Source organism: Lithobates pipiens, unplaced genomic scaffold, assembly GCF_037356315.1.
Source record: "Lithobates pipiens isolate NorthernLeopardFrog02 unplaced genomic scaffold, aLitPip1_a1.2 Scaffold_23, whole genome shotgun sequence".
NCBI lineage: Eukaryota > Metazoa > Chordata > Amphibia > Anura > Ranidae > Lithobates > Lithobates pipiens.
In genome coordinates, this window is record NW_027507785.1 from 303,444,114 (window position 1) to 303,471,429 (window position 27,316).

A 27,316-nucleotide genomic window follows, 5' to 3' on the forward strand; every position below is an offset into this window, starting at 1 on the left:
TATGTAGCATAAAATAGAGGGGTAGGTGGGTATAGAGCGAGGGTATTTGGCATGCTTTGCCACTTGAGATATGTGGATTCAGGCTCCACTTACTCACCGAAATATGCATTAATGTTGGGCTTGACCCTTTTATAGTAATATATTTATGCAATTTTGCATTTCGTGTGATGATATTTAATTGAATCGTCCAAATGGCATTTTTTATTATTGTAAATTCCATGTTAAATGTTAGCAACTCAGTCCAGTAGGTTACTAGCACAGTGTGCTTTGCATTCCTGCTGTACAAGTTGTGCATTCTATGCTTCTGCTGTGCAGAATGAATTTATTTTTGTCACCAATAAATTGGGGCTGAACTCTAGGCAGGTTTAAAACACACCCAATAATGGTGCTTTGTATTCATTATTACATTACTGAGTTTCCAAACCGTGAAAGTACCTGAGTTTGATTTGCTATCGGCCTCTTGCAGTCCCCCTACAGAACACTAGGAGATGGAGAACCAGCACAAGGAGCCAGTCCGGTGTGCTGCAGTGCAAGGGACATGCTGATAGGAGAAAAGAGCAGAATGCCCAAGAAATGAGCTCATCATTCTTCTGCTTTCCTTTTTACTGTCCAATCACAGGTTGGGGGTTGGATAACATAACTGCATCTCCTACATTACCTGCTGTCTGCCAGTTGTGTAATCCTCAAAACTGGATAGTCAGAAAGGGCTGGTTCACACCAAAATTGCACAGGAATGCGGTCCGTGTTCCTGTGCGATTTCTGTGTATTCCCCTGCAGTGCGATTTTTTTAGCCTATTCATTTGAATAGGCTGAAATCCCACTCGATCACACAAAACGTAGTACATGCACTGCTTTTGAAAAATGTGCAGCACCAAATCGCATGGTAGTACAATACCATGCAATCTGGTGCCCACAAATACACTGTGTTTGCGATCTGTGTTTGGGGTGTCATTAGCAATGTACTGGCACCAGCAGCAGATTGCAAAATACACCTTTCCCGCCATGCGGTCTGGTGTGAATCTTCCCTAATACAAATCCTTTGGGCAGGTAAATCAAAATCCTTATATGTACAGTATTGTCATCTGTGTATTTTTGTTGTTTACCTGGAGCTCCGCTTTAACAAATCAAACACAAAGTATAACATTTGTGAAGATGACTGCTTTCCAAATGGTATAATTTTTGCTTAAAAAAATAAAATAAAATAAAGATATTAAAGATGTAAAAAGAAGAAAAGAGATGTTGAATGCATTTTATGAAATGTTTTTCAATTTTTTTTTTTTTTTTTTTTTAAATAAAGACTTTCTAAAAGAATTTGTGTTTTGCTCCTTATGTGAAATACTTAGTGTTCCTGAACCCACAACAGTAAAATCCATCTGTATATGCAGTAAAGCATGCTTTTTATACTCACCGTGGAACCTAAAAAGTCTGTTTGATCCTGTCTTCTCTGATCTTCCCCTTCTTCCACAGTCCCTAAGCCATCTCCTGATTGTACAGAGCCTTGGGAGCACTCTGCACATGCTCAGTTTGGTGCGTATTGCTGGAGAAGTTTTTTTGTTTTCTTGGGGGGAGGGTCATGTGATCAGCAGAAGCCAATCAGCACTGTCCAAGCAGAGGGTCAGGAATCATGCATCCTCATAGGACAGTTAGAGTAGAAGGAAAACTCCTCCTACAAGCTTTAACCAGACACATATAGAAGTGACAAGACTGATATATACTGCTGATGAGAAAAGGTATTTAGCAGTTTATATTTACTAAAATAATCACATTTCCATGTTCTGTGGTGGCCAGATATGGTGAATTCAGGCTCCTGGGTTTATTAACACTTTAAAGCAGACCCTGCACTAAAAAACAAGGTTCATTTATTACATCAGCTCCACCTCGAATTGCTGCAATACAATAAATAAAAGTTAGGAGATATACTTACCTAACCCCGGACTTGCCTCTGTAGTGCCTAGAGGGTAACGTCACAAACCTTTTGATGAGATCTTGGGGATAAGCATCCCAAATCCCATTGTAAGGTACTCTGGCATTACACTAGAGCCATCTTCTTGCAATATTTAGGTTTCAAGGACCTCAAAGGAAAGTACTTTCATTCTCCCCAATGTGCAATCTGGGGGGGGGGGGTTAAGAAAATTATGTACTCAAACTTTTTGTCCCACAGGTGTTTTCTTTCCATTTTAAAGCAGTGCTTTGAGATGGGGAGTCCTGATGTAATAAGTAGAGCTCACTTTGTCTTAAAGAAGACCTTGCAGTAAATAGCTAGGTCCATTTCATAGAGCAGAATCCCTCCACCTCCACTTGTAAAAAATTCTGCCTCATAGTACTTAAAAAAAATGTAAATGTAAGCAAGAAAAAAATTGGATTATACAGTATATTTACCTTACCCCTGTCTGTCACATTGCAGGGTGTGACAACACTATCCTTCTGGGGAGCGCAGAGCAGCCCAAATCTCCTAAGACACTCCAGTTCAGATTTGGGCTGCTCTGTATTTCCCAGGATCTTGCTGGAAGAAGTGTGATTCCACCTTCGCCTAGGCACCACAGAGTTAGGATGGCAGTAAGGTAAGTATATAATCTACAAATGTACTTGTAAGGGAAAGTTAAGGTACAATCATTAAACCATTTTTCAGGGGGAAGAGGCCTGCAACTTAAAAGGGAGAACTTGTTTTTTACTGCCATGTCTGCTTTAAAAAAAAAAAAAGTACTGTGATGGTGATCATTAGGGGTTTTGAAAAACGAACCAATCATGGATGCAACTATAATTTTTCTTCCCACTGACCACCAACGCAGGGGTATTCTTCTTCCAACTAATTACTGACACTGGGACATTCTTCCCTGTGACCACCAATGCTGGGGCATAATTCTTCTTACTGATTGCCATCACTGGAACATTCTTCTCCCCTGTGAGGACCAACACTGGGGGATTCTTCTTCTCACTAATCACCAACGCAGGGGCATAATTCTTCCCAGTGACCACCAATGCTGGGGCATAATTCTTCTTATTGAGTGCCAACACCGGGGCATGCTTCTTCCCACTGACCACCAACACTTGGGTATTCTTGGTCTCGCTGACCACAAGCAATGAAGTATTCTTTTTCCCATTGATCCCCAACGGGGCATTTTTCTTCCCAAAGACCACGAACACTGGGACATTGACTAATGCTGGGGTGCTCTTCTTCCTGTTGACAACCAAGGCTTGAGCATTTTTCCTCCTACTGATCAACAATGGGACAGATTTTTGTCCGAGTGACTCCCAAGATTGGTTCATTTTTACATCCCATTGACCTGGAACTTTGGGGCATTTGCTGCTTCTCAGGACAGCCTGACATTCATATCTCCATATGTGGACTTTATACTTGACAGTAACTTTTTTTTTTTTAACAGATTTGCTTTAAACCTAAAATATACAGTATATAGACAATACACAAATAAATGCAGCTCTTTAATAACTAATACATGTTTTGTGTTTTTTTAAATGCAAGCAGTGCAAGTACTGAATTTGACCCGGTATCAGGCTCTTACAGTCCCTATTCAGTAGGGCTGGAGTGAGAGAGGAAGAGGCAAAAGTAGCCAACCAGTTCATGTGCCAACAAGGTGCAGACTGACAGGAGAAAAGAACAGGATGGAAGAGATGAGCTCCTTGTTGTGCCTCTTATCCTTTCATTATCCAATCACAGGCTAGGGTGGGTCCAGGACAGTCTTAGCCAGGCATGTCCAAAGTCCGGCCCGCGGGCCAATCGCGGCCCGCGGCCCGGTTTTGAACGGCCCGCCTGGTTATTTGGACATGCATATCTTTTGTGGCCCCCGACGATCTCCCAGCGCCGGGGCCACAAAAGATATATATGCTTCAGAAGGTACAGGGAGGACAGGACCGAGCGCCGTACACAGGAGAATTTCCTGTTTACGGGCGGCCTCTGTAATAGGAAGTCCTTCTCCTGCACTGCCATTGGACGACTGTTCTGTCCATCAAAGGAGGCGGGACTTTCTATTAAAGAAGCCCCTGTGTAAACAGGAGATTCTCCTTTGGCGCTCGTCAGTGCATTCCTGGCAATGGTGCTGCGTTCCTGGCAATGGTGCTGCGTTCCTGGCAATGGTGCTGCATTCCTGGCAATGGTGCTGCATTCCTGGCAATGGTGAGGCATTTGGGGAGGCATTCCTGGCAATGGTGAGGCATTTGGGGAGGCATTCCTGGCAATGGTGCTGCGTCCCTGGCAATGGTGCTGCGTCCCTGGCAATGGTGCTGCGTTCCTGGCAATGGTGAGTCATTCCTGGCAATGGTGCTGCATTCCTGGCAATGGTGAGGCATTTGGGGAGGCATTCCTGGCAATGATGAGGCATTTGGGGAGGCATTCCTGGCAATGGTGAGGCATTTGGGGAGGCATTCCTGGCAATGGTGCTGCGTCCCTGGCAATGGTGCTGCGTCCCTGGCAATGGTGCTGCGTTCCTGGCAATGGTGAGGCATTTGGGGAGGCATTCCTGGCAATGGTGCTGCGTCCCTGGCAATGGTGCTGCATTCCTGGCTATGGGGGGGGGGCATTCCTTGCTATGGGGGGGGCATTCCTGGCTATGGGGGGGGGGCATTCCTGGCTATGGTGGGGGCGCATTCCTGGCTATGGTGGGGGCATTCCTGGCTATGGTGGGGGCATTCCTGGCTATGGTGGGTGTGTTCCTGGCAAAGGTGGGTCTGCAGATGTGCACTGATTAGGCTGCATTGGTGGGCACTGACCATTATTTTGCTTCACAGTTCTTTATTTAAACATTTTTTTTCCTGAAACTTCCCTCTTAAAGTGAAGGTGTGTGTTATACGCCAATTAATACAGTATGTACAAATACGCCCAAGCTCATTTCTTCTCACACACAGCCACAAAGGCAAGAGAATTCTTGTTGGGCAGTGTATTAGAGCTCGAACGAACACACTTAGACCGAATTTTAACGATTCAAAGAATGTCAGGCAAAATGGTCGGCCCTCGCGCATGTTCACTTCATCAAATCCGGCCCTCTTTGAAAAAAGTTTGGACACCCCTGGTCTTAGCCAAGGGTGTCGGGAGGGGTGCTGGAGCCCTGAGTGGACCCCCAAAAAGCTCCGGCTCTCAGGCACTCATAATTCTATTGTTAGCCCCGAGCAGCCACTCAGCGGGGACCAATCCGACTCCGAGCGAGGCCGAGTGACATGACAAGTATGCCTCCTGGAGCCTGCATCGCCTATGCTGGACGTCACACTGGTCCAATGCCGGGACCGTGGGAAGTGTGACATCCATCATAGGCGCTGCAGGCTCCAAGAGGCAAGAAATTACAATGCGGCCACGTGGAGCACTATGAGATCCCTGCTTGGCGCTTGCTCTGTGTAAATGGGTGGGCGGCTCTCCTGTCCTTGGTCTGGCTGCCTGCTGTCTCCGACTGGCCATGAATAGGATGGGCACACTGCACACTACAGGTAAGGCCGAGCTGCAGGAGGAGGTAAGCTGAAGTCTGATGTGGAAAAGTCAGGTATGGTCAGTGTGGGTCAGTTTTGTGGTCCGCTTTGATGGGCACTGGTGATCCAGGCAGCAACCAGCAAGTGAGCCTAACACCCCCCCAATGCCAGGCTTGGACTTCGGTCTGAAGCCCCTGGTCTTTTTCCCCAACTAGCAACGCCCCTGCTTGGCACTCAAACTGTCGTAGAACTGAAAGTCCCATGAGGCATCATCTGAATTTGACAGTTCTAGGCATGACTATCAGATGCAGCAGCATGATGAGATTTGTAGTTTCCCCACAGCTGGAATGCTGAGGTTACATACCCCTGGTCTAGGCTCAGGGGAAGTGGGTTGAATGGATGGCAGTGCCACCTTGTGACAAAGAAAAGAAGTACTGCAGGGGAAATTTACAGCCTTAAAGTGGTTGTAAACCCTTACAAACCACTTTGACCTACAGGTAAGCCTAGATTAAGGCTTACCTGTAGGTCTAAGAAATATCTCCCAAACCTATACGGTTTAGGAGATATTTTCCCGAAGACTGGCACCGCTATCAGCGGCGCACAGGCGCACTGAGCGGGGCATCGTCGATGACGGCAATGCCGCGAGTCTCGGCTCCCGTGCGCATGCGCGGGAGTGACGTCATCGCTGCTCCGGCGAATCACAGCGCCGGAGCAGCGAGACCCACCAAGAAGATGGACGCTCGGAACTACAGGGGACAACAGTGACTTCGCTGGCTCCTGTGTCAGGTAAGTGACACATAATGGACTACAATGCGATGCATAGTAGTCCATTATGCTTTGCCTTTACAGGGAATGAAAGAGGAAGTAAACTCATCAGGGTTTACTTCCTCTTTAAGAGATGTACATTTGTCATCTTTTAATAAGAAATTTACCTTGTTCTATTTGGCTGGAGTTTTGTTTTAAAGCATTTGCAATCATTTCTGGGGCATGTTTTTGGTCAAATAAAAAAAAAAAAAAAAAAAAAAAATGAAATAATCAGTCAGGTTTAAAATGGTTTCATTTTTAGATCTGGCTGCACTTTTGTGTTATAATCAAATGACTTTTTTCCATTCATTTTTTTTAGACCAAGCAAAAGGGGGGAAAAAACAAAACAAAATAAAATGCGTACCGAATTGAATGATATCAATTGTAATTTGGATCAGGTTAAGTAAATAAGCAGACATGCCTGGCACCATTGAAAGAAAAAAACACCAAATATGAATGATTAATAGATAACATTTACCATTTCTTTTAGGCAGATATTCACATTCCAGGTAGACTTGTTTTTGCTTACATACCAATATGCAGCACTAACCCCAAAGGAGCTGCTGATTTCTAACAGGTCCCTTCCCAAACAGGGCAGAGGCTACCAATCACACAGGTAACAGTCAATTTGCTGTGTTTCCAACAAACAGTATAGGGCAGGAATCCCCAACGCCTGGGCTGCAGACCGGTATGGGTCCGTGGCCTGTCAGTAACCAGGCTGCACTGCCTCCTGTATCCCTTCAACTACTGCACGTGTCGGGTCAGTAAAGCAAGCAGAGCTGAAGATTTTCCTGCAAGCACTTAAAGGGGTTGTAAATAACAAACACATCATACTTACCTCCATTGTGCAGTTTGTTTTGCACAGAGTGGCCATTGATCGTCTCCTGGGGTCCCTCAGTGGCTCCGGTGGCCCCTCCCCACATTGGTAAACTCCCTAGGACAGTGATGGCGAACCTTGGCACCCCAGATGTTTTGGAACTACATTTCTCATGATGCCCAACTACACTGCAGAGTGCATGAGCATCATGGGAAATGTAGTTCCAAAACATCTGGGGTGCCAAGGTTCGCCATCACTGCCCTAGGAGAAGCGGTCTCCCTGGGGGTTACCTTGCGGGCATGCTCCCGAGTTCAGAATGTGTCCATAGACACAGAATGCTGGGTTTCGGCCCAGCGCCTGCATCATTAGATTTGATTGACAGGAGCCAATGGCTACGCTGCTATCAAGCTAGCCAATCAAGGGCCAAGAACCACAGCTAGAGGCTTGCCTCTCCTTAGGCTATCCCCTATTCAGTCTATCATGAATGCTGCTGCCAGACTTATCCACCTTACCAACCACTCAGTGTCTGCCAACTCTCTCCTCCAATCCCTACTCTGGCTCCTGATCATCCAGCAAATTCAATTGAAATTACTAACCACAACATACAAAGCCATTCACAACTCTGCCCCGAGCTACATTACCAATCTTGTCTCCAAATATCACCCAAATCGACCTCTCCGCTCTTCTCAAGACCTCCTACTCTCAAGCTCTCTCATGTCCTCCTCCCATGCTAGTCTCCATGATTTCTCCAGAGCCTCTCCCATCCTCTGGAACTCGCTACCTCCTCTGGTCTGGCTACCCCCTACTCTTTCTACCTTCAGGCAATCCCTGAAAACTCATCTCTTCAGGAAAGCCTGTTACGTCTCCAAATAATCTCCTACCACTCCCATCAGCTCATTCCCCACAGTTACAACCTTTTGTACCACCTGCTCCACCCTATTAGATTGTAAGCTCTTCTGAGCAGGGCACTCTTAATCCTCTTGTATTATATTGTAACTATATTGTCTTCTTTTATATTGTAAAGCGCTGTGTAAACTGTCGGCGCTATACAAATCCTGTATTATAATAATAGAGAGGTAAAGGAGGTCTCCGGTGGGGGAATGAACGGGCTCAGGTGAGTAAAACGAGGGGGCTGCTCAGTGACAGAAGTTTTTTCACCTTAATGCATAGGATGCATTAAGGTGAAAGAAAACAAAAAAAAAAAAAAAACGTTAACTCCATAAATGCCAGGCAACAACAGTGCCGATCCCCGGGACCACACAGGGAGATGCAGGATTTCATGGGCAGGACAGAGCAGATCCTCAGGGACACTGGTCCCCAGGGCTCCCACTGATTCTATATCATCTTAAGCTAAAACTCTAATTACATAGAACAATGTAATAATAGAAATAATACACAATTATCATTGATGAGCCATTCCCATGACAACACCGCCATCAACCCCCATTCCGAGTTTGTAACAGGAGAGGGGTTAGGGTGGTATGGGATACTCCAGACTTGTAACAGGAGAGGGGTTAGGGTGGTATGGGATACTCCAGACTTGTAACAGGAGGACACACAGCTAGATAAAAGTTCTTCGACCAGTCTTCAAGCCAGAAGCCAAGGGGCAAGCTCAGAATGAAGATTCATCAGAACCAGCTACAGTTGGCAATCAGGGAGGACATGATCACTAAACCTTGGGCTTGGGTCAGTACTAATGATATCCCAGGCAGCTTCCACCAGACATTCCTCAGTGAGTTATCGAGACCGAATCCTCCTCTCTAGACTAACACAGGCCCCACAGCTGGCACCTCGATAACAGTCAGCCTGTAAGGGGGGGGGGGGGGGGTAGGGGTAGGTGGTTCCTGCTCCATGTTCCCCTCCTCGTTGGGTGTCAAGCAAGAGACCTGGCCCAGGAGTCTGTTATTCCAGGCAACGCTGTGGTATCTTTACTTCTGTGTCATTCATCAATGCCCTGGGACAAGGTTAAGGCTTCTGTGGGGGGGGATGCTCAACCTTAAGGCAGGCCTCTGCTTTTAGAGATGAATGTACACCATGTACATTTGCACAATACTTTTTCTCCAGTTAACTCTTGGTCCCTGTGATAATGTACACTTTTTTTGTAGTTTGCATTTAGGAGGAATATGCAGTCTTGTCCACATGCACCTGTCCAGCATATTTTACCGTTACCTCACTCTCAGTAATGGTATGGGGTCCTTCCGTGGACTCCCTGCATGCACCTCACTTCCTTCACTCTTCAGTACCTGGTTACGGCTGTCTTCATACCTCAAAGTACCTTAGGTGACCTGTACTATGGAATAGGTTGACGACTTCTTGCATTACACCCTTTAAACAACATCAGAGCAGGTGGAACAAAAGTTTCAAACCTTTACTTAGAAAAGTGCAAAGTCCAACACGCAAGAAGATTTTTTATTTTTTTATTTTTTTTTCCCCCCCAACATCTCTACTCCGAACTCAGGCTATGTGCTGCCCTGGCATACCCGCAAAAGGTATAATCCATGTATGATAAATTGGCGATCCATTAGTGGCATTCGCCAGTGCTGGAATCTTCAGGGACAAACCCCAGATCTAGAGGACCTTTTACATAATGACAGTAGCAAGCGACATTCCTCGTCTCTTTCCTGGTGCAGCGCTCCGATCTTTTCCCTTATGGGATTCTCTTAAAAATTGGGAGCCCTCTTCTCCACTCCACAGGCTCCGTCCCACTATCTCCTTTTTACATCAGTGGGGCAAACCCATAGAAAACCCACCAAAACCAAAGAATCAGGAAAAGTATTAACCCCTAGCCTCTCGTCCAGGGCAGCACCTAACTACCATATTTTCAACCTGCTTACAAGCAGATTCTAGCAGGGCCATCTCAAAAGGGGCAGTGACCTCTGAGGCTTGTGACCCCTCCAGCAGGTCAAGATCAGGGCTGCTCCAGTCCTCATACTATTTAGGTCTCTTTCTAGCCACCTTCTGGGCATAATTTCCCAGGGATTGGCTGAGGCACAATATTCAGGCTGCCCAATGTACTTTTCCAACCTTCTATAGGCAGACACAATCCAAGCCGCACCCCACAAAACCCAGAATAGCCTAGAGAAATTAACGGCTGCTCCAATAACCACAGAGGAGCCAAAAACAAACATTTCCTACAACTTTAAAAAAATTAAAATTCTTAGCATTCAATATTAGGAGAGTGGTAGTATAAAAGTTCAGGTTCCCTAATGCAATCATATATTCCCTGGCTCAACAAGCTATGGCATTAGTCTATTTGTAGCCAGTTCCATTTGTCTTTTTTTTTTTTTTTGACGATTTGGCAACAGTTATTTACCCCCACAGACCGCTATGGGCAGGTTTGTGGACAGAAAGATAAATATATCAATTTTGTAATAAGGCTATTGTGGATTATTCTAAAAATGAAGGAAAACCGTAATGTCATGCTTTAAAATTGTGCACACTAGTGGAATAGCAACAAACTACAATACTTAAAAATCTATACGGGTTACCTGTTTAGAGTTAAAGGAGGTCTAGTGCTATAAATTATTGCTCTCGCTCTAAGGATCGCAGCGATACCTCACCTGTGTGATTTGAAGCCAGTTTACATGTGTGCACGACTTGCGTTTGCTTCTGCGTGCAAGTTCAGAGGGACGGGTCACTTTAAGTGTATTTATGCCTTCCTCATTTGTTTTTATCTATCTTTACACCAAAAAAAAAAAAAAAAAAAAAAAAAAAAAAAGGGCCCTTTAAGGCCGGAAGGCAGAGGTGATGTTTGACATCGTTCTGGTCCTCCAAGGACATAGAGTCAAGTGGGGGCCATCTTGCCCTCACTAAACTTCCTGCCCATCGCTCTAGGGGATTGGATAGTTTTCCCTCTTTACCGATGGCTCCGGTAAGCAGGGAAAAGACCAGAAATTGGCAGGAGGGGGCACCTTTCCCACTGCCTATGAAAGTGATCCTGTGGCGAAGCCACCACTGGGACCACTTGCATCAGTCGCCAGATCGTCCACAGTTGAAAGAAAAAAAAAAAAAAAAGACCCCAGCTATCTGCTGCCATAACCCTGGTATATAACATTAAATTAATGAGAGAATACACATACACTGGGCAGTTCAGAAGTAGTTAAAGCAGTATTAAATCCAAAACTGAATATATTGTTGCTCATCAATAGATGCGGTGGCTGCATTTGTTTTCCACTGGTGATCTGGCCAATAACACACCTCCTGCATTAGGTTGGCCATACAGTTTTCTTGTACAACTTTCCTTTAAATTTACCAAAACCCATTATATGAGGTCAAGCCTAAACACTTTCTATGCGTATGCAATCAAGCAAACCCTTGTACTACATAGTTGAAGTTAAATCTAAAAAGGAAATTAAAATATTGTATGGCCAGCCTTAGAGTGCCTCCACTATGGATGAAGGAGCACAGGTGGCACCTTTGGACACCAGCATTGTCAGTTTGGCGGGGAGGGAATTGATGTATTAACAGATTTAGATACCAACAAATTTAAGCCAAAAACGCCAGCTAACACTCTACAAGCAGTTACAGTAAAGTGTTTGTTTTTTTTGGGGGATAAAGGTTTTACAGCTACATCTGCAGGTGGTTTGCTTTGGGATTTAATACCGTTTAAATCAGGTTTTACAAATTTTTCCTGTAATCAGCAAGACAGAACAGAAAAAACAAGGCAAAGAAATTCCAAATACACTTAGAGCCCATCAGGGTCCCTTCTTACAGAGGGCCGGGTAAAGTCACAGCTGGCCAGGAGCCCTTCGCTAGTGTAATTTTATGAATAAAGCTCTGGTGTTCAGTGTACAGCAATGAATCCATATGCAGTTTGCATTTGAAAACACACACACACACACACACTTTTTTATTATCATTTTCAAAAAAAATTAATAAATTGAAAAACAGAAAATAAAATTACAAAGAAGCAGCTATAAACAAGCAATCTGATGTTACAACATATGTTCCTTTTAACATTTAAAAAAGGTTTGGGGAACAAAAAAGGGGGGAAAAAAAAAAAGGGGGGAAAAAAAAAAAACGAACAAAAACACGCATGGAAGAATGATGTACTAAGGCAATGTACCATAGTATTAAGATTGCTTTAGTAAGGCATTTATAGCAGGATGCTCATAAGAGTCACGTGGGGGAAAAAAAAATCTCAAGTAAGCAAGAAAAAAATAAATAAAAAAAAAATAAAAATTCAAGTATGGTTTTAGTTTGCCCAGGAGGAAAAGGCAATTTTTTTTTCTTCAAATGTTTAATGGAAACAGATAGTTGATTTTTTTGTTACTAATGGTCAAAATCAAAAAAGCCCCAAAGGTCAGGGATGAAAACATTGTAAGGCAAAGTTTATACATGCAGCTAAATTGGCACACCTCATAAAGTTGAAAAAGCCAAGCTCTAGTAATTTTTCAGGTGGTGTTAGAGGATGCAATAGGATGTCTCTTCGCTGCCTGTATTACAGTAAATGGGAATAAAAAAATAAATTAAAAAAATGCGGCCCCAAAACACTACATGCCCATTTGCTTGAATGGGTCATGTTCAGCAGCAGTACTTACCAAATGCAACAGGGGGAATATTTTTTGCTGCAGGTGCTGAGGAAAGTGTCGCAATTGCTGTAAGTGAACACACCCCCACCTGCTGTCATTGCCACTTGGGTGAGGGCAAATAGAGGGGCATACATGTGTACAGTATATGGCCTGCTTTATTATAGCCCACAATACTGCTGACCCCCACACTATAGCTGACTAGTCACACAAGCTGATGCAGATGTTTTACAGTCTGGTGCAATTGTGAGCACATTCCCGCTGTCCATATACAATTCAGCGCACTGCCACCACCTGCAGTTCATCAGATGACTGGTCCTGCTAGGTAAGCAATCATACCCACACACATCCCCCCCCCCCCTCTTGATGGCAATGAGACCTGCTCCTGCCTGTGGCATGTACATCAAAGTAAATTTTCACATAAGAAATATAAACTCATATGCATCATTCCACCATTTGTTTATAGGTGGTTCAGTTTATAGTCCATATAAAAGAGATTATATCAATGTGATGGGTTGAGTAACCATAAAACATCCATCCACAAATGGAAGCCTCTACAAAGGGATTAGAAGCAAAATCCAACAGGAGCCACAGAGCATAAAAGAGAAGAGAGACGCCTCTAAGTGTAGCAATATGGTTACATTTAAAGAAAGTACAACATTTAGAAACTCACATGGTTGATGATTAAAAGAGGCACATCTAAGTATGCAGGCATCCGGGGTAAAGCTGCCCACATAGACCGTCCCCCACACCGCCATCTCTCACCACTGTCAGTCTGGAATTGTGACCGGGAAGACTACCCTGCAGTAGAGCGATTTGAAAGCGAGGCTTGAACCGCCGCATGGAAGGAACGACGTTGATAGTGTGGAGGATGCTACTTGTATAGGAAGACATTGCTTGCAAGTCAAAATGTATTAAAAATTTTGCTGGTCTTGCAAAATGCTCTCAGACCAAGGTTTTACTGTATTATACAACAGAAAAAAAAAAAGTTGGATAAAAGCCGATCTACATCAAACCATTTGGGGGGTATCCTCGTATCCAGTTTGTGGGAGCACAATGGAAACCAGTCTTGTTTCAGAAGAAGCTCCAGATTACTACACAATTACCAGTTGCATGAAATTTATAGGGTCCATATGCCATACATGGAACAGACTTTTCCTTTGGCCAATCACCTTAGGGGGCGGTACTTCCTGTCACCTGGTGGGAAGAAGGTTCACATCTGTTGAAGTGGCCATAGGTTATCTGGACCAGCCAATTCTCATAACTGGGTCAAGCATTCAGACACCAGTCCTTTCCAATCGTAGCAATTTCAAACAGGATCTGAGTGCTACAGACAGAGTCCATATAATGGATTTAGTTGGTCGCTAGGTGGTTTTAAGGTCAGGGCATACTATTCTGTATCCATGGCAAACACAAACTCCTGTGCTTGGGAGTGGGTCCCAGAGGTAACAGTTGCCTATATTGCCATTCTGGCTATAACTGATATGCTTCGCCTTGCTGCCCTCTTAGGGCTGGGGAGTCTGGAGAATTAAAAAAAAAAAAAAAACACACCACATGCACTGGCCTAATGCATTATCCTCAAAACAGATCTTTCATTAGTAAAGACGGTGGCATTATATAGTCAGACAGGTGCATCAGAGCTTATAATAAAACAGGAATTTCCAGTCCACTATACATCTCACAACATAAAAATGGGACAAGTGGAAATCCAACAGTCCGACACAATTCAAAGGCTTGCCTGTTGTCTCTGGTGTAGAGGCAAGCCCTCGAAACACATTAAGCCTGTTGGATCAACAATGCAGTGCAGCAGTGTTGTGCATCAGCATTACAACTAGGCAACAAGTGTTTTTCTGGAAAGGTCCATCTATAGTAGCCTTCATGATTTTTCAAATTGGTGAAAAAGCTTTTTAAAATTAAAAGTATAACAAAAAAACGTGGAGAGGGATTAGAACACCTGTCAATTTGTCTGCCATTAGTCTTGTTTGCCATAATCATTGAAAGCAAAAATAAAAAAAACTCCAAATTTTGGGTTGGCCCAGAAAAGTAACAGATGGGAAATCTTCCAATGGGGATACTAGTTCTGGTGAGCTGGGGGTCCCCAAGAAATTCCTTTAATTTGCAGAGATTCTCACTTCCTGTTTGGCTATGGGACAGGAAGTGAAGCAAAATCTCCAAAATGGGACAGAGATGGCGAAAAACAAAAACAAAAAAAACACAGGGGTTATAACCACCCCTTACTCTAGCCAAAATGAAAATAAAGTTTTGCCCATAGTTCCAATTGTTATCTCAAAGGAGAAATCATTTGGGTTAAAAACCTTTTCCCTTTCAGAGAATTTCAGCAATGACCTCAAATGTATTGCTCAATATGAAGGGTGATGTCACAGATGAAGGAGCCAGCAACCATTTATACTACACAAATTTCAGAGTTTCATGACCCAACAAACCATCCATACCCAAAAACCAAACTGACGGGATGTAATCAAAGCTTTATTAAGTTTGCTTGAAAAAGAAAACAAATTTCCAACAGAATGTGGCCAGTTCAGATACAAAACAAAAAAAGGAAACTGTTCCAAGCAAAACAAAATACATATGCACTTTTGTAATAATTTACAGGTACAAACTAATGAAAAATACAATTTCACAAAAAAAAATTGTAAACATTTTTTGCACACTTGTCAGTCCATTTTTCTACTTTTTGGCAAAGTGCTCTTCTGATGACAAATAAATTAACAAACAACTAAGTTTGGACTAATTCCAGACAGTACAAAGAAAAAATAGACACGTGAGAACTTAGTGGCGCTGTAGGCTGAACCCAATAATACTTACATAAGGAGGGGCAGCGACGTGGTCAACAAAACCGGATGTGCATGTATAGTGACCCTTTTTACTGAATAGTACAAGCGTCATGTGTACTTCAGTATGGAACATTGATATAAAAATAACTAATGATCTTAATTATATTTTATACACAATAAAATGACTCAGTTTTACCCAAAGCATTTACATTCTTGGAGGAAAAGTTTATGCGTGACTTATAGGTAGTTGCGCCATGGAGTGAGGCAGCATTGACGGGAGCCCAAGAGCTGTCGGTGAATGAGCTGGAGAGGGGAAAAAAAATAAAAATAAAGTCATATTATGGTACAGAAGTAGAACATTTTAAATGCCAAGAATGACATGCGCTTAAAAAAAAAAAAAAATTAAATAAAACCACCTATAACCGATTTGTTGAACTAAATTCTGCCTGGAGATACGATTAGGTAATAAAGCATTTGATTCCCTGCTGATTTTGTAAGTTTGCCCACTGACATAGAAATGGTCTACAATTGTTAATGGTTCATGTTAACAATGAGAGACAGAACAAAAATATCCAGAAAAATGCATTTCAAAAAAGTCATGAATGGATTTGCATCTTGATGAGTGGAATGAGTCTTTGACCCCTAGGCAAAACATGACTGATTGCCAACAAGCGTTTTGCCACCAAGTACTGGAGGTCAGACGTTTGTGTGCAAAGCTGGTGGCCAATTACATTTCAAGAGGGATTTTTGTCCCACCCCTCTTTGCAGTCATTAAGGTTTTGAAGCGAACTTCTGGTAACGTGAACCTTAAGCTCCCCCCCACTTATTTTCTATGGGATGAAGGTCTGGAGACTGGTTAGGCCACTCTAGGACCTTAACGTGCTTCTTGATCCACTCCTTTGTTGTCTTGGTTGTGTGTTTTGGGTCATTGTCATGCTGGAATACCCATCCATGACCCATTTTCAGTGCCCTGGCTGAGGGAAAAGAGATTCTCACCCAAGATTTGATGGTGCATGGCCTCGTTCAGCATCCCTTTGATGCAGTGAAGTTGTCCTGTCTACTAAGCAGAAAGACACCCCCAAAGCATAATGTTTCCACCACCATGTTTGACGGTGGGGAAGGTGTTCTTGGGGGTCATAATCAGCATTCGTCCAAACGCAGCAAGTTGAATTGATGCCAAAAAAAAACAAAAACAAAAAAAAACACAGATTTTGGTCTCATCTGACCACAGCACTTTCCCCAGTTCTCTGAATCATTCAGATGTTCATTAGCAAGATTCAGACGGGCCTGTACATTTCTCTTTCTTTGCTTTCTTGAGCAGGGGGACTTTGCAGGCACTGCAGGATTGCAGTCCTTCATGGTGTAGCAAGTTACCAATTATTTTCTTGGTGACTATGGTCCCAGATGCCTTGAGATGATTGACAAGATTCTCTTGTGTAGTTCTGGGCCAATTCCTTTCTGTTCATGATTATGCAACATCTCACCTTGTGGAGTTTCAATGGAGTTCCAGACCAAGGGAGACAGTTATTTTAGGTTTCTTCCATTTGAAAATAATCACACCAACTGTTGTCACCCTCACCAAGCTTCTTAGCGATGGTCTTGCAGCCATTCCAGCCTTGTGTAGATCTACAATCTTGTCCCTGACATCGCGGGACAGCTCTTTGGTCTTGGCTATGGTGGAGAGATTGAAATCTGACCGATTGCTTCTGTGGAACGTTTTTTTATATTATTATTAAAAAAAAAAAAAAAAAAAAAAAAAAAAAAAAAAGGAAAAAAAGGAAAAAAAGCTGAAATTAGGAGCTCTCCCTTTGAGAGTGTTCCTAATCTCAGCACATTACCTGTATAGAAGATACCTGGGAGTCAGAAATCTTGCCGATAGGTGACCAAATACTTACTGTATATTTCACTCATTTAATTGCAAATTTATCATTTATGAAATGCATTTCTGGATATTTTCATTGTTATTCTGTCTCACTGTTAAAATAAACTACCATTAAAATTAGACTGATCATAATCTTTGTCAGTGGGCAAACCTACAAAATCAGCAGGGATCAAATATCTCCCCCCCCCCACTGTATAAAGGGTAGTAAAAATAAAAAAATAAAAAAATAAAATAAAACTACCATAGAAATACATTTTCACCAGCACTGCAGGTGAAATACAATTTTTAAATTACAGCTCTGGTGAAGACAAGATGTTCAAGGACCCTGAGAATAAACTAGCATTGAGAGAGGATAGATAAACAGCCAAAAGTTTGTGAACACTTGAGCATCACACCTAAAGACCCCTTTCACACGGGCGTTGCATCTGTCCATTTTTCATCTATTTTTGCAATGGTTGTTTGGAGCCGGCACCCGCCGCTGTCCTATCAACCGGTTACTCATCTTTGCCGTCAGTGAGGAATATCCCACGGACAGCAGAATGTAAACAGCAGAGGGGGCAGTGTGTACACAGAGGATCGGTCACTTGCCAGCTGCATATTTCATGGTAAGTTCTCCCCGCCTATAGGGGCGTGGTCATCCCATAGAGCTGTAATTTGCTGGCTCACAATCAGCATGGAGAAGCAAAGTTATTTGGCCTCGCTGCTAAAGTAGACAAGGGGGTGGGGTCACCCGGTCACATCACCAGTCACCCCTTTGTTTACATTAGCAGAAGGGCAGAATGACAGCTCTGCCTCTCCCGTTGCTAAGGTAAAGGGGTCACCAGGTAGAGGTCACAGGATGACCCCCATGCCCCTTTATGTAGCACCCTGAAGTTTAGGCAGGGATGCTTCTCACAAATTTACTTACCAGGAGTAGATATCCTGGTTGATTTTTAGAGATCTATTGATCCCTCCCTAAGTTTGGCCTGGTTGCACGCATCTCTACTACCACTAGGTGGCCAGGTATGTGGTGGTGTTAGATACAAGAAAGGTAATGCAAGGTCAAGTTATGGGTATATGAGGCATCTCAGCTAATGGGCAAGGGTTTCTTTTAATACCATGACCAGCTGGAAGCGCCTAAATATTTGGGTGAAGTCAGGTGATCTAGGTTTGGTGCCACCTGGATGGCTGTCTGGATGAACGCGAGTCATGTGCCCCGAGCTGCTAGGCCAGACATTGGGCCTATCCAGAAGCAAGAGAGCAGCGGAGGGTTGGGATTGCAGTCCAACCAGAAGTGATGGTAGAGGGGAAACTGTCGCCACTAAAGGGACCAAACACCTTATTACCAGGGACCACAGTGAGTAACTGAAGTATCAGAGCGGTATTCCCACCAAACGGCATGGTGACGCTTGCAGTGCAGCCATGTGTGTCAAGCCAGGGACAGAGGGGCCAGTGGGGTGAAGCTTGAGGAGTATCGGGAGTGCCAGGCTGGGGGGGGGGGGGGGTAAACGCATGAGGAAGACACTGCTGTGAAGATTTAAGGAGCTCAAGGGATTCCATGAATCTGTGGTTTTAGTGAGAGACTGGGAGCTCAGTGCGCTGAAGAAATACAAAGGAGAAGAAGTTGTAGTGAAGGTGAAAGGACTGTTACACTTTGTGTTAGGAACACTGGCTGTCATCCTATTGAAGTCTCGGTGTCCAATTTAACTTACAACTACTAAAGGGTGTCCAGGCCCTAACCCCCTCCCCCCCCCCATAAAGGTTGGTAAGAGAAATCTCTTTTGCATTCAAGAAGAGTCTGGCACTCAATATGCCTCACAACCCACCATATACAGAAGGATGTCAGCCATCTCTGGCCCTGGAGGTCCTCAGACTGAAGGAGGCCGGAGACCTTGCTACATTTACTTTAGTGGCGGGGAGAACAATGTAATTTGCAGTGAGGGAAGTGACAAATCCTCTGTGTGCACACTCACCCCCTGCTGGTAAGTGACAAATCCTCCGTCTACACACTGCTCCCTCTCGACATTCTCCTGCCAGCCAGGAATTCTCTGCCGACAGGAAAAAAATAAATTATATAAACACAATGAAAAATGGATGTACACGGCATGAATACAGATGCAAAAAATTGAAGTCCAGATCATTTTTTCATCCAATTTAAATAAAATAGGGAATGCCTGTGTGAATGGACACCCCTCCACATTTAGTTCAGGAGTTTTACAGTGAAGGGTACTGTTTGGGAAAGTCTTCGTGCCAACATGACTGTGCCCCTCTACACAAAACCAGCTCCTTAAAGACATTATGTAATCAGTGTGGTGTCCCTGATCTCAACAAGCTCAGGAGGTGTAATGGTCAAGTCTATCTAGGAGATACCCAAACCACACATCTTCCAAATCCTTTATTGGCAGACAATTTAGCCAAGTCAGGGGTGTCCAAACTTTTTTCCTAAGAGGGCCAGATTTGACAAAGTGAACAAGTGAAAAAGAAAGTAGTGAAAAAAATAAAAATAAAAAAAAAGTGCAGGGAGGGGGGGGCGGGCCAAGCGTCAAAAGATAATAGAAAAAATAAATTAAAAAACCCTGCTTTCTCGGAGGCCTCTTTAATAAAAGTCCCGCCTCCTATGATGGACAGAGCAGTCATCCAATGGCAGCGCAGGAGACGGGACTTCCCATTACAGAGGCCGCTGAGTGAACAGGAAATACTGCTTTAAGCACGGCACTCTCTGTGCCTTCTTCCCCATCAACCTGACAAAATCACTACTGAACAAATTTGTTGGCCGATGTTTCACCAAGTACACATTCCCATACACTTGGACAATAATTAGTCCCCCGACACCAGCTTACCATCCATGTAACTGTGCAGAGCGGTCAGCATGGGCCCATCTTGAGGTACGTATGCAGAGTAGGCCATTTCCTCCATCATAGGTGGGGAAAGCCTTGAGGATTGAATGGCTGTAATCGGCGCAGTTGAGGAATGAGTAGGACTAACATGTTTCTTGTGGCGCGCTCTACAGTTCTGAAACCAGACCTGGAAGAGACGACATGGTACAAAAACGTGATTATCCCAGGCATATCTACATTTTATGGTCATTACCAGCACAGGGAGGAAGAGGGAATATATCTTCCAAGTAAGGAATTCCCTTATATTAGGGAGATTGCCACTTGCTTCCCATTGTGTCGGGCCAGGAAGTGAAGGAAAATCTTATCGCTAGCAATAATGTGACAGGTTCTAACCCTTCCACTCTAAACAAAAAAAAATCTTTGACTGGAAATACACTGTAGAGATATGCAGTCCTGTGCATTAACTTAAAATGTGGACCTCCATTCCACCAGCAGTTTAAAAGCCAACACAAAAGCTCACCTGTATTACGCGCCTGCTTAGACCCGTCCTTTCTGACAATTTCTGTAGTGTCTGTGCATCCGGATTGTTGTCCTGGGCAAACTGTGCTTGCATAACCTAAAAATGCACAATGTATACAAGTCAGTAAACAGCCAAATCATACCTTTAGTGGAATTTTATACAACAGTTACCCAAACGTATGGCAAAAAAGTAAATCCTATACCAACTGCAGCAAGCCACGAGAAATTAGCTTCAATTACAGAGCCGATTTACTTCCATGAACACTGCCCCTTACTAGACAAACTGGGAAATACAAGCCTACCCATTTTCTAGCAAATGCTACTTTCACACTAAAGGTGTTTTCAGGCATTTTACAGCCAATAGCACTTGTAAAGCGCCTCCCATGCCACCACAGTATAAAAAGCCCAAGTGCTTTCACACTGGGGCGGTATGGGGGAAAAAATAAAAATAAAGTACTGCAAGCAGGATGTTTGAGACGGCTTGAGAGTGCTGAATACAGCACTCCCAAACTGCCCCTGCCCACTGGAATGCATGGGCAGCGCTTCTGAAGCGCCTGAAAAGCGCTTTGGAAACACCGCCACATGGGCAGTTTTAACCCTTTCTTCGGTCGTTAGCGAGGGGTTAAAAAACACTCCGCTAGTGGGCAAAAAGTGCAGCTAAAACAACCATAGCTTTACCGCTATTGCGGCCCCAGTGTGAAAGTAGCCAAAGGTTTTCGTTTTTTTTGGCACATCGGTTTAAACCAGGGTCCCCAAAACTTGTTCGGTCAGTGGCCACATCACATTTTACAGCCATTTGTAGGCCAAAATGTATTTAGAAATGAATCCTCAGACATAGAATATAAATGAAGGCTGCCATCAGGGGGGCTGGATGATGCACCTGTATACTCCGCCTGCACCCAAATGCCAGAGCCTCAGGGCTAAACATTTAATGCTTGAGGCCTTACATTTGTGTCCCCATCAGAGCCTCCCTGCCCATATGTATCCCCAGAAGAATCTTCCCATACATCTGTGTCCTCAGACCCTCCCTGCAGGTTTGTGCCCACCATTAACCCCCCCCCCCCCCGCCCAATCACAGTGTGCCAACCAGAGCCCCCCCCAGCAAAATTTTCCCCACACTGCCTTCTATTTCCTCTGTAAATCAGTTTCCATTACCACTGAAGGGCTGCCTTTAGTGCAGACCTACTGCACTTCCCGGCTCCCACCCCGCTGTTACACAGGCATGCTATGTGAAATTACAGAAGGTAAAAAGGACTCAGAATTCAACCACGGAGTGGGAGTCGGGAGGTGCAGCAGGCACCAAAATAATTTGGACTTTGTGGGGTTTCTTGGGTTGCGGTACTTGAGCATACCCCCCCCTCAATGCCCGTCAGTATGCAGAGTAAGCCCCACAACCCTAGCAGAGATGGTCTCTGCAGCGAGTTTGATGTCTCTAGCTGTGGGCTGGAGGAAAAACACCCCCCAAGTGTCTCAGGGCTCCTGCTGACCATTTTACAGCAATTTAGCTCCACAGGAATTGGCCAGGCCCTACTGAATATTTGAGTTTACCCACCTTTAATGCTAGAAACTTCTAGAGGCAGTGGAAAGTAATGAAGCTCCAAGCCTGTGAAGCTCTGAGCCGACCAAACCAGCCAAATATGAAAAATTTTGCAGTAGTAGCCAATTAGGACAGAGCTGCGCAAGGCCCTGACAGCAAGAGCTAGCAGGTGTATAAACACAAACCCACATAATCATGGTGTACAAGAATCATTTGCTCAGGAACTAGACCAATTGGGTCCCAATCACTGGAAAAGACATTGTGACAGTAACATCCAACAACTAGTAATGGGCACAGGTGCACTTCCTTGGTCCTCACCCATTTAGGGCATACATGCACTGAGATTGCAGATGCCATCTGGTTAGCACCCTTTCACAGCATGTCTCCTTTGCCCAACATACAGAATCTCATTCCAACTGTCCCTCCCAAATTACTCTTGCATGCTCAATCACCTTACACCCAAAAAAAGTACATGAGCTTCTTTTGGAGAGCATATACGGTAATTGTTGCACGCCCCCCCCTCCCCTCCATAGACCTTAATAGGTGCACCTGTAAACAAGCAAAACTTATTTACATGCATTTTTGCATCTGAAAAAAACCCTCTAAACGTTCTCCCTTTGTCCAGCTTTTGAAACAAATGTGGGGGGGGGAAATTAAATCACTGGGAATACGCTTATGCGGTTCTGATTGACACTTGAGCTAGAAGAAGTTGTGATAATCTGGATATTCAGGATATTTTACACCAAAGTTGCTGCAAGCAACCTTAAGTTGCTAACAAGAAAATACTTTACATTTCAGTTGCATAATCATGTCCCTTAAGCCTCCTTTAGCCTAAAATTTCAGCCAAGCCATTCCAATAAACTTAAAAAAAGCAAGCCCATCGAGGTCCAATTTTTTCTGCACCTTATGGTTATATACATAATGGGAATTGCTACAGGTAGGTTTCACACATAGTACGTTTTTTGTTTTGCGTTTACTGCCATTTTGAAAATAAACACGAAATTTCCTGTCGTACTGATCAAACTGATCTCATGAAAAATTCTGAAGCCGTACATTTACCGTAACTTGGATTTACATATTTAAAACTGCATTTGTAAAACCGCAATATCAAAAGTATCTCAGTAGTTGTGGTCAAGTTAAGTTCCACCAATGTTACTGACTCAATCACTTGGAACATTGTGTGGCACAATTACAGGATTTACATATTTTTACATTATGTGACAAGCTGGAACTGAAGGCTTATTCATTGAGCCACGGACACGTTCCGCCGGCCTCAAAACAAGAACTTACTTGGAGCTGATCCGCTGTGAAGCTGGTACGAGCCCTTTTAGCTGGTTTTGGCTGATTAATATCCTGCTCTGTCAACAAGGCCCCTTCCACACTGACACGGTTCCCTGCAAGGAGGAGGGAAAATATAATCTAAAATTTTTCTGCATTGCATAATAAAATCAGAGGACCTGGGCACCGTAGGATCACAGATAAGGCTCCCAAGTTTAGCCTATAGAACAAAACCATAAAAAAAAAAAAATAAAAAAAAAAAAAAAAAAAAATACAGCTACATGTAATAACATTTGAACACTTTGTTAATCTTCTAGATTTCTGCATTAAAAAAGGCTCTTAAATATCATTCGATTCTTACTCAAATTACATTTTACGTAACAAATGCCAAACACATGCTATATTGACCGGCCTTTATGGAGCAAATGTATCACATAAGATATTTGGTGAAGTAGTATGGGAAGTAACATCTTGAAAGGCATTAAAGAGGTGGCCTACCCACCTAGGGGAGACAGCCAGGCAGCCATGCCACATGTGGGAAACACTTCTTCCCCTCCCCCCCCCCCCCCCACACACAAACACACACACACACACACACACACACACACACACGTTACCTTGGAGAAAGTCAGCAAAATGCGGTCAATGTAAACACAGACAACATGTTTCATCCGTTGGGCCTTAATCATGGCAGAAAGGTCGCCCTGCCCTCCACCTACAATTCTGTTGATGTGCAGTGTAGCCCAAGGGATTTTTAAAAGGAACTCAGGAGCTGTTGAAGGATTTTAAAGACTGGGCTCATACTATAGCGATATGCAACACTGACCCCCAAAGGAGCAGCTGGTTTGGTTTGGGCTTACCATTTACCTTCTGCACCCAGTCCTTGTCTAGGGGTTCCCGAGGTTGATGGCCCAATAACTGCAGAGACCGACACTTGAATCCCTTTTTAGGAATTTTTTTATTTGGATAAAACATTGAACAGAACAGTCTCAGTTGGGAATAGCGGGTATGGTTAGTAAAGCTCAGGTAGTTTTTGGAAACTGCTGACACTTGAAATGCCTCTCTAGATGATCCAGGGAATAGCCATTCACAACGGGATATTTTAACTACCAGATAAATCCCCGTTTGTGGATTTAGCAGCTGACAGGCGATTTAAGCTTAAAGTCTCTGCTACAGACTTGATTGTAGAACTTTAAGTCAACACAGAAACATAGGTGTAACCGAAGGATGAAATTAGGAACTTTCTTACAGTACCAGTATCATGCAGCCGGTCGGGTGATACTGTAAGAATGCGGATTTACTTGGTGTCCTTTCAGCTCAGCTTCAAGGCTTTTACTGAGCAGCCAGCCACATGCGTGACCCTCGTCTGAAGAATCCTCCCCTGGTTGCGTTTTGAGTTGCTGGGCCTCTCCAAACCCGATACGGCACCGGACCACCTTGAAATCCTCTTTCCAGTTACTGTGCCTCGGACTAGCCAGTCCCGAGACTCTGAAATGGATGGATCTGCACCCCAGGTCATGGAGGGCCTTTGGGGGCTGGTCAGGAGGACCAGGACCATGGAGTCAGAATGTACTTCTGGACCAGAACCCAGAACCACGTGACCTCAGCACCTTAAGTATCCTCTCCCAGAATACACAGCGAGACAACACACCCACTGATTGGCTCAGAGAGAGATTGGTACCCAATGCGTCCAACCAGACTGCATTCCAATGCCTGTCAGATGGTACATGCACCTATGACCAGGCAGAACACAATACAGGCCAGCCAAACTGATGCCAGAAGCATTATTTACTTAAATTTAACCCCAAGACCCAACTATGGTCTTAGAAAAACAAAATTTACAAAAATAACGCATGCTCTTCAGGAGTACTGGTGTTCTGTCCAAAAATGTCCGTCTATCAGATAGTGTCCGACCCGTACTGCACAGGCGCAGCTCTTGTGCAGTATGGAGCACAAGGAGATTTGGAAAATCTGAAGATGAACGGCACCTGCACTGCGAGTCCAGGTGCAAGCCCCACCATCCAAGTGGACATAGGGCTGCACACAGTTAGAGGGCCCCTTGCGGCCTCGCTTCGCTCGCCACGCTTCGGGCATGGCCTCGCGCGGCTTTTTTATTCTAACTCTGTCCACTTGGATGGTGGGGCTTGAACCTGGACTCACGGCACCGTTCATCTTCGGATATTTTTGGAATCTGCTTTTAATGTGTACTGCACATGCCCAGTACACAGCGGGCACTATCCGACAGGGGAGAGTATTTGACAGGACACTGGCACTACAGATACATTGTTACTTTCTCTAGGACATCCTACAAAACATTGGTACAAGTGACTGCAAATCCCATTGAAATGCCATCAGCCATCAAGGCTTCCCAAAAGAACATAAAAAAGCATAAAAAGCATGGAATTGTTCACATACAGGAATTTGGCAAACAGCCATTTCCTAGTTAATGAACTGGTTTGAGAGCAACAAAAAGTATTTGTGGTAAAGTAACCAATAAGGAGGAGGCTCCGCAAACTTTGCCTCCCAGTCAATGGCCTCCGTTTCAAGGACATATGAACCCCACCTAAATGACATTGGCTTTTGCTAAAGCACTGCATCTCAAAACAATGCCATGTTTTAAAAGGTTTTCCTTTTTACCCCTGCCAGTCTCTAGTTTAACCTCAATGCTGCCAATCACCTAGAGCATGGGTGTCCCAACATTTGGACCTTCCTGGGCCACCCATAAAATACACCAAGATAGCTGATGAGCAGAAAAAGCCAGGCAGATCACAAGTTATGCACCGATATAAATAATGTGCAAACGAGAATTTTTTTTTTTGTATTTGATAAACAAATTAATATCTGGTTGGATGATGGATGCTCATCTGATATGTTGGTTCTAATTCTGTCCTTTTCGTGCTTCATTCTTGAAAATAGTTGCTGCCCAAAACGGAGAACATGAATAAAAAAAAGGTAGGCGTTTGCATTAGTTTTCATCCGAATTTCGGTTATTTTTGTTATTGTTTTAACGATAACGAACCTGCAGATTTCGAAAACCGAAAGATCCGACATAAACAAATGCTTTATTTTTGTTTTGATAACAGTTCCATATAGACAGATTAGACACGACGCTGACAATAGCGATCTGTGTCCATCGAACCAGTGGTCAAATGTGCCTAACCTTAGCTCTATTAGTTCAAGATTATTCTACATAGAGAGAAAAGATTCGACGTAATAGAGATAATAGCAAAAGAGGTTGACTGTGCCTAACCTATTAGTCCAAGATTATTCGACATGAAGACTCAACGAAGCAGTTGCCACGAGCGGACATTTATGGTCAAATGCTCCACGCTTAGGCTATAGAAGAATTATAATGTTGGTTGACTAGTAATTACTAGTGTCATACAACATTAGAATTCTACTATAGCTTGTAGGCGGAACAGTCGACCAGAAATGTGCGATTGCGGCGGCGTACAGTTTAGCTGCGCCAACGAATCTTCTTAGAACATTCGACAGACACCATAAGCCTTCCATGACAGAGTCGACCTTAATTTATTCCGGATTTTCGAACGAATGCATTTTTTAAATGAAATAAAAAACAAATTTTTGGGAGTAACTAAATAAATCTATTTTTTGGACGAAAACGAAATATTTCGGTGTGCACATGTCTAATAAAAAGGTGAGATTGTGAAGAGTGGAAGATTTTACTTTGGGAAGATAGAAAAAAAAAAAAAAAAAAAAAAAACACACACACAACCTCATAAAAGTCTAGTAAAGTGGCCATTGTCAAAATGTTTCTTCAGCCACGTGTGTTCGCCAAGTGTAAAAGGCATTTTTATAAAATAAAAAAAAAAAGTTTTACTATTGTGTTGGGTTGTAAGCAGCCAGTGGGCCATAGATATATATAATACATTTTATACAAAGTGGTTGGAGGGAAGCTTCAGAATTT

General features: G+C 43.7%; 1 protein-coding gene across 3 annotated transcripts in view; it reads right to left on the minus strand.

Moving 5' to 3' along the window:
* Window positions 1-15,027: 15,027 nt before the first annotated feature.
* Window positions 15,028-27,316, minus strand: part of LHX8 (LIM homeobox 8) — a 66,641-nt gene continuing 54,352 nt past the window's right edge. For 2 of the 3 annotated variants that reach the window (XM_077450439.1, XM_077450437.1), the window contains 5 exons: window positions 23,401-23,504; window positions 20,575-20,670; window positions 20,058-20,241; window positions 19,191-19,265; window positions 15,028-15,659 (listed from right to left, as the gene is read on the minus strand). In XM_077450439.1, coding sequence (XP_077306565.1) covers window positions 15,583-15,659; window positions 19,191-19,265; window positions 20,058-20,241; window positions 20,575-20,670; window positions 23,401-23,504 — 536 coding nt within the window. In that variant the 3' untranslated portion in view covers window positions 15,028-15,582. The remainder of the gene's footprint in view (window positions 15,660-19,190; window positions 19,266-20,057; window positions 20,242-20,574; window positions 20,671-23,400; window positions 23,505-27,316) is intronic. The other variant, XM_077450438.1, reaches the window with a different exon arrangement.